This window comes from Plasmodium cynomolgi, chromosome 14 (genome assembly GCF_000321355.1).
Source record: "Plasmodium cynomolgi strain B DNA, chromosome 14, whole genome shotgun sequence".
NCBI classification, from domain to species: domain Eukaryota; phylum Apicomplexa; class Aconoidasida; order Haemosporida; family Plasmodiidae; genus Plasmodium; species Plasmodium cynomolgi.
In genome coordinates, this window is record NC_020407.1 from 93,749 (window position 1) to 102,258 (window position 8,510).

The following is an 8,510-nucleotide window of genomic DNA, read 5'->3' on the forward strand; positions in this document are numbered from 1 at the left end:
GTACACAGTAAAAAACATATGTTCCCCTCAATTTTGACACACTACCGCAAACTGCATGCAAAAATGTATTTTTTTGGGGGGGGTACTTCCTTACCTAAAAAAAATATTTGTGTACTTTTTTGCGTACAACCACGGAGCATAAAATAAGTACTCCAAGAATCCTTCTCGACTTATAAAAAAAAAAAAAGAATAATTAAGATATTTTATAGGAACCATTAAAATAGAAACACAAAAAGAAACATTTTTTTAAAAAAATGTGCTCTTTTTGCCGTTTCACATTACTTGAGGTGGCCCGGAATTTTACGCTAAATTGAATGGAAAATTCTACTTTTTCTCTCTTTTTCTTTTTTCTTTTTTTTCTCGCTAATTATTTGCCAGTAATGCACATAAAACTATTTTATATTTCCACTCTCTTTTCTTGTATACCAACGAGTACCATAAATAAAAATTCGACATTCTCAAAATGTGATTAAAAAAAAAATGGAAATGCCTATATAGCAGGTGCATCTACAAGCCTTTCCCTTGTAGTGTGTACTTTTATAATGTATTTTTTTTATAATTTTTGCTCCCATATTTTTTAATTTTCGCTCCCACATTTTTTAATTTTCTCCTCCATCTTTTTCATTTTTATCTTCTACATTTTTCTGGCTGCACAAATGCTCATTTTCACATTTGCCGCTTTCCCCGTATGCCATTTTTGAGAATACTAAAAGAAAAAAAATCAAAAAACTTATAAGCAGTGACCCTTTTCAAACGTTTAACGAAGTTTTAAAAAGGAATACGCACTTGATGTTAATTACACGTTGTTATGCCATTTCGCTAATTATACATTTTTTATATCTCTATGCACATAAAAACTTTGTAAAATTTTCTTCCCAAATGTTTACCCCTTTACCATATGCCAAGTTTGTGTATCATAAAACAGTAAAGATCCAGGTAACAAAATTTGGTAATAAGTTAGTAACATACGTAGGGGTCATTTAAATTGAATTATTAGTGAAACCTCATTACCGATCCTACTAAACGCATGTTCCTTTTTTTTTTTTTTTTTTTTTGATCTTCAAACAAATTTTTATTGCAATGGTGAGGGGTAACTCCCATTATTTCTTATTAAAAATAAGTTTTCCAATGCACGAATAAGCTGCAGTACTTATAAGAGTTGGCGTTCTACAATTTTTATTACCCTTACACGGTTATATAATGTAGCATAAAGAGAATAAACGTATCTCAGTTAGGAACCCCAAATCGGACATTGATAAAATTGATTATCTACACTAGAATGCGCTCAAAAAAAGTTAGTTCTTAAATTTAACACTAGGAAAAGAGAAAATTTTTCTTTTTTGTTACATTGTAAATGCTGCAGATTATACGGAGGCATTGGGTTACTTTACCTTTTTAGTGCGTTTAATTCACACAGGCAAATGTGCACCATTGGCCGGATATACCTCAGGTAGGCATACTTACCCCCGCGCGTCCATAACTATAGCCTAGTGAATATAACTAACCATACATTCGCATATAAACATACCAAGCAAACTCAGCTGTAACGAGACACATCTACACCGTTACAGATTAAAAGAACAATTTAAGGACTTCATTTTACATACTATAAAATTCGTCAATTATTTTTACACATAACATATTAACATAGTTCATCCCTTTTAAGCTTTTTTCTTACATAAAGTCTATGCCTTATACGTTGAACAATATATATTATATATAATTATTTTTCAAAATGGGCACTTTATTCCCAAAAAAAAAAAAAAATTAAACTAAAATATACAATTTAAAAAATAGCAAGTGAAAAATTATAAACGACAAAAACCAATAACCTTTATAAGTTTAGAGAGAAAAAAAAAGAATAAAACCAAAACAAATTATGCTTAAAACATACTACTAAATTATATAAACATATAAAACCTATAAAAAAGAATTTCTAAAGAGAATAAAAGTAAAACCAAATATGTACATATAGTTTTAATTTTATTCATCAGTATATAATATCATAACAAGCTTAGCTTAATTATTTAATTATCTTAATTCTTTTTTATAGGATAGACACCTATTAATGGCGTATATACCATAGTACTATGCAAATACATGCGCGTGCAAATGTACGAGCGCCTGCACATATTGTTGCATATACTATGGGGGTGGCCCTTGGGCTGACAAGCATATATACCTATACATGCGTATGTGCACATATATATATATATTATACGATCCCGCGAAAAAAACGTGCACAGGGAGCAAGCATACACACATTACACATGCATACATCTATTTTATGCCATTCTTCAGAGCCTAATTCGTTAAGAGCACATGCAAAAAGACAAACGGATCATCAACCTTTCATTTCAAAGCAGTTAACACTCCCCATATATACACGAAATAAATATTTCTCTACATAATATTTTCGTCCTTAGATATGTCCGTAACGCGTCCAATAATTCTGGATGACACAGAATCAATAATAACATCATCGTAAGTGTACGGTATGGTTTCCAATTTCTTCTTAATTTTAAGTTTTATCTTTTCTGTATTCAAGATGTCATGTATGTTTTCTGTTCTATTTGGAGCACTAACTTTTTTCATGGTTTCTTTGGATAAATTATTTTCAAGTTCGTACATCTTCATCATACGTTTGACTACCTCGGAGGTAGTTCCCTGCGCTGCAATTTCGTCGTGACGTTCCTTCGTTCTCTGCACTTCATTAGTTACCGTTCTATTTGAAAGAGTAACGCCCTCTGTGTACATTTGTTTTCTAATAATTTTTTCAATCATTGCAGTATTGTTAACAGCTTCACTTCCATCCGATTTGTAAACTTCTTCAGTAAACCACATTAATGTATCTAAAAATCCTCTAAATAAACAATCCATAAGTTTATCCATTTGGGAATAAACAGATCTTCTTCTAAAACTAATTAATTCATTCCTCACTCCTAGCACGCCTTGTACCCCTGCTTGTCCAAGAATCCTCCCAAATACTTCCCCCTTCTGACAGGATTCTTCATCACAAAAAGTCTTCACTACATTCGTATCATATTTAGGAACAAAAGTAGAACCACAAAAAAACATTACAGATAAACTAGCAAAGAGGGATAACCTCCTGTAATTACATTTAGTTGAATTGTTCATCTTTACAGTAAAATTATTCAAAAAAAAGAATTTACAACAAGGTCGTAATTTTGTTAATAAAAAATGAATTTACAACAGGGTTGTAATTTTTGTTAATAAAAAAAGGAATATTCCAAACGAATCTCACAAAGGGGGACACTTTTTACTTTTATATACATGTAGAACTTAATATTTTGTACATGCAAGTGGGGTCATAACTACCTATACAGATACGTACCCTCCAGCGTTATTGTTTACGTATAGTGATATATATAAAAATGCCGTAGCCTATGTTCTAAAAAATGGGGAGCCAAAATATGTTGCAAATATGAAAACAATTATAGTAACTAACTATATGTACAAATACGGTACGTATGTATCGTATACATATATATATATACTTTAACCGGTTGCAGCTGTTTAACTTCAAAAAATTAACAATGCCTGCTTGTTACAACATGCGGCGAACAAATTTTGTAATTTTTTCACGTGTGACAAAGAAACGTTTTTTGTTTAAAAAACAATATAGTAATAAATAATGAATAAACAAATAATACGTAAATAATTGCTTTCTAAGTTTTCTTTCCAAATCATCAATTTATTTTAAAAGTAGTTAATAATTTTCAGTTTTTTTTTTTTTTTTAAATTGCAAATGTTCCTACAATTAATTTATACGTGCATGTATGTACAAGTTGTACAAATAAATTATGTTGCAAATTTATACATATAAATAAAATCTTTTGTACATGTAAATTTTTATTTTACACATAAAGTGCACGTTTATTTTTGTTAATAACACGGTGCCAACAATTACCCCCGTCGATTTCGTTTTTTTTTGTCATTACTAACAGGTAATAAATATGCAAATGCAGAAATGTACGCATCATGTAGTTATAATAATATATATCCTCTCAGTGTTGCATTACTGGACACGCATTCGCCAAAAAACGACACCCCCCTTTTCCTTTTTCATGTTGCACCAACATTTTTCACCGGCAATTCTGTTATTTTATACAATTTATTATGCACCTAGTGATTGGTCAATAATACCATATATACACAAACGAGCGTACATATATACTTATACATGTATACATAATTCATGTAAAACAATTTTAATACCCGCAAATTCGATATGTTCTAAACTAATAATAAACAACAATTTTTTCCGAATTTATAGCGAAAAGGTGAATAATATATGACGTACATAATTTTGCACGTATAAATTTATCTTTGTTAAACGTGGTAGCAACAGTAAATCATTCCAAAACATGATGGCGGTTTTACCAAACATGTTCTATCTAATGAAGCAAGTTTTCATTTACACTAAAAAAGCACATGCGTCGTTAAATAATATTGTACTTGCATTTATTTATTCATCATTATGTACATTTTGTAAGCGTTTGACAAACATTATTATCTAAATCGAAGCAGTTCACTGCACACACAATTGTAAAAACAGATTGTGGCAGAGAGTTGTGTTGATAAAAAATAGGCATAATGGTATAACAAATGTTTGCACTATGATTGCTCCATTTTTTTGCAGCATTTTTTTTATAATTTTATTTTTCCAAAACAAACACGGAAAAATCGTTGCAGACGAAATTTTATTTTTGGTACCAATTTTTAGTTGCATAAAAAACATATATACGTAGGAAATGCGATAATTCGCCAAATCCCGTTAATTTAAAAAATGAATAAATTGCGTTGCCCCAACATATGAATATGCAGTATATATATGTATGTCTGTACGTGTGTGTATATATGCGTACGCCTTCAAACATTAATGACCATTCTGGTAGACAAAAAAAACTTCCTCCTGCGCAACAAAAGATAATGTGACATTTATGCGTGAAAATTTTTAAAATCACAAAGTTGACAATTTCAGCAACTACGCAGTGGTAATATGATATACCCTTACGAGTGAGGAAATAGTACAAAATTGTTCCCCATTAAATAAACATTAACATGTGAACTCATTTATATAACAACTTATCTGCCGAAAAAAAAGTGCAATATTTACCCTTCCTCAATTCCTTTCCACCTTATTCGAACTTCCCCTTACGACGTACGCTTCTATTTTTGCAGAACATTTTCCCCAACATAACTATTTCTAAATCAACAATTTACACAAAAATAAATTTTATTCAAATGAGAATCATTTTCTCGAAGTTTTTTTCTTTTTTTCAAGTATAAAAAAGGTAGGAAAAAAAATGATGTTTTTCATTTGACGGAAAAAAATCCTTCCGCCCTATATTCGCATATATATCTTATGCACAAGGGTAAAATTAATTTGCGAACACGTGTAACATACATAGAGTTACGTGTATGTATTTGCACACAGTTCAAATTATCATAAAATGAAAGGCAAATTTTGTGTTCCTTAATTCATTAAATTTTTAAAAATATGCACAAAAAAAATTAATTGAACCACAATTGTGTACAACACGTGTGCAATTTCCGCACGTGGGAAATGTAGAACATGAAAAAAGAAATCACATTTTAAAAGGCATTTACTTTTTTCATTTGCGCTGTACACGCGTGTCATCCTCTGCAAAAGATCCTTCCCACAAGGCCTGATTCGTGACCCGCGCCTATTTTGGTACTATGCACCACTCTGGAGCACATGGTATAATGGTGTCATCCTTCAATATGGCGCGCGCCCCTCGGCTTACAAACGCAAACACGTACATATATATATATATATTTATCTATTTATGTGTGAACGGGATAAACGCCGCATGCTGAACAGGACTGAATAACTTTAATTCATATGTCTAGGCTAGTCTTCGTCCCCTTCTTCCTTCACGCAGAAACGTCAACCCGGCCGACACCCCCTGATTTCACTTTGCGCATAACACTTCTCCGCCCGTAAGAGGAGTAAATTGCCCACCACAATTTCTGATTTTCTGCTTCTCATTTATTTATCGAATTCGTCTTTACTTCATCTTTACGCCGTTTTTCCTGGCCCAAATATTCAAAAAATTCGCGCACCTCATATGCAACGCACACGCTGCACATAAAAATGGGTACACTATAACACAAAAAAAAAGAAAGCGCGAAGGAGCGGTTATCACTTCGTGTTACGGGTATAACCTCTTCCCCTTTTCGAATTATAAAAAAGGCTCCCTGCTAGAGCCCTCAAACATTCTCACGTGTACATACATACATTTATCTCCATAATCGTGGCTACTCTTTCGAAATTTTCTGTAGAAATTCCTCCATGTTCAAAACGGCCAAGTCTTCTTGCATCCTGGACAGCTGGATATTTCTTCTTTCCTCCACAGATTGCACAATCTTTCTTATATAATCCCGGTCCTTTACATAATACTCCTGTTGTGGCGTTGATAAATTACTAAAATGGTGCCGCATGGCTATCCTTGCATTGTCCAAAAAGATATTAAATTTTTTTAAAGGAACATCATTTTCGTTTGTGTTTTCGACTAGTGGTCCTTTTATATTTACTTTATTTATTCCTGGTGGCTCCACATATTCTCTGCTGGTACTTGGCATTTGTCCATCTCTTGGATTTTCAAACTGAAATCGTTTATCCTTAACCAGGGTATATTTTTGAAAATAATATTCTTTTTCTTTTTCATTTATATAAAACCCAATTCCCAGTGCTATGGCAACAAAGACAAATATGCTCGAAGATATTAAAGAGTAATAAATTTTTTTCTTCCTATTTTTTGCTGCCAAAGTATCATCGATATTTTTTAATGGCGCTAAATCCTTTTCAGTTGACGATAGGATCCGACTAGCGCACAAAATTAATAACTTTTCAGTCGCACATAACAAAAAAAAAAGGTAAATATTTTTGAAATGTTCATTTTAGTTGTCACTTTCAATGAAATTTTTTATTTATATGCCAAAAAAAAAAAAAGGGAAATTTTTCCAAATTCACATAAAAAATAAAAAATCAACATGCATATATGTAGTATATATGCGCGTCTACCTGGATGTATACTCAATTTATAGCAAATGCGGCAATTTTCCAAAGGTACACAAAAAAAAACATGTGGCACAAATGTTTATATAAATATATATATATGTTGGGGCAAAAAAAGGAGATAATATTTCTCTCCCCTCTTTTGTTTTAAATATCAACTTGTGCATATTCTTTTCTTTCATGTACTCGTTCATATGTACCCATTACATTCACTGTAAAAGCCCTATGCATAATTGTATAAGAATAAGTCTGCCACTTTATTAATTTGCATTAATGCGCAATTATGCTTCCTTATATCTCACAATAAATTGATTGTGCTTGCAATGATTTGGAGGAAATGAAAAGCCACATAACGAAACGACATTGTAATAACTCATATTGCATGCACCAAGTGTTTAATCCTCGCGATTCACGATACATGCATAATTCGAACAACACACTTAACGCATGTAATGCACGTAAACAAAATATAACAATATCGGACCCTTTAACATGCCAGTTTTGTGTCCAAATTAATTTTTTTTCTGCATGCATTTAGTGGTCTGCCAAGGGGGGGCAAAAAAATGAATACCACAATACAAACGAGGAAATGCCCTTATAAGCCTCACCACTACAGACTTGCATAACGGCTTGATCATTGCCCCCTTTCGTCCATTTTGTTACAATTACTGATAGAAACACTAAAACGCATGCACAACATACTAAAATGACGGAATTTTCACTTTAAGCCACTCCACACAGAACAGCAGATTACACATGCATATCTGTTTGTACGTCTTGGTTAAGGGACAAAAAACAGAATGTTGCAGAAGAACACACGTCCATTTGCTGAAATAACATCCTTAAAAATGAGACTTATATTTAAAAAAAAACGAAATTGACGGTTGCAAATTTTAAGCATAACCAAATGGGTTAACAAAAAATGCAAACAAGGGTTTATAAAAAGGGGACACGTTTATAGGACACATTGCTACAAAAACTGAATTCTCTGCGTACTCATTTAACCTTTCATTATTTGTATTACGACTCGGTTTGTTCTTTCTTATGACTCCCTTTTACGCAATAAAAATTGTTCACGCACATAGAAAAGTGTAAACAAGCATGTCACAAAGATAATTTCCAATTTTGTATAACTTAATCATGTCCTTATTTTTAACGCAAGACAGAGTATTCATCATTTGGTAAAGCTAAGATTGCCTAACATATGCTCTCCATTGAAAATTACACAAAAAAATATTGTTAACTTTTTTTTTTTTATTCTTATAATGTGCTGTACAATGCAGTTATAGCGAATAAAGGAAAATATATAACTGCATATCAAATTACACACAACAAAGTGTTATGGAAGCAAATGAATTGGGGCACTCCTATACTTTTCCGTGGCTCACACATGTGTAAGTGCATATGTATGCACATCGACCCATGCTGGAATAAAACATATCTG

General features: G+C 32.0%; 2 protein-coding genes across 2 annotated transcripts; both read right to left on the bottom strand.

Moving 5' to 3' along the window:
• Nucleotides 1–2,409: 2,409 nt before the first annotated feature.
• PCYB_141160 (hypothetical protein) lies at nt 2,410–3,138 on the bottom strand (the record flags this gene model as incomplete). Its single annotated transcript, XM_004224587.1, has 1 exon — nt 2,410–3,138. A coding segment is annotated over one exon (729 nt), but the record flags the coding sequence as incomplete, so codon positions are not given.
• A 3,168-nt stretch (nt 3,139–6,306) lies between these two features.
• PCYB_141170 (early transcribed membrane protein) lies at nt 6,307–6,894 on the bottom strand (the record flags this gene model as incomplete). The annotated part of the gene is made up of 1 exon (XM_004224588.1): nt 6,307–6,894. A coding segment is annotated over one exon (588 nt), but the record flags the coding sequence as incomplete, so codon positions are not given.
• Between the last annotated feature and the right edge of the window lie 1,616 nt (nt 6,895–8,510).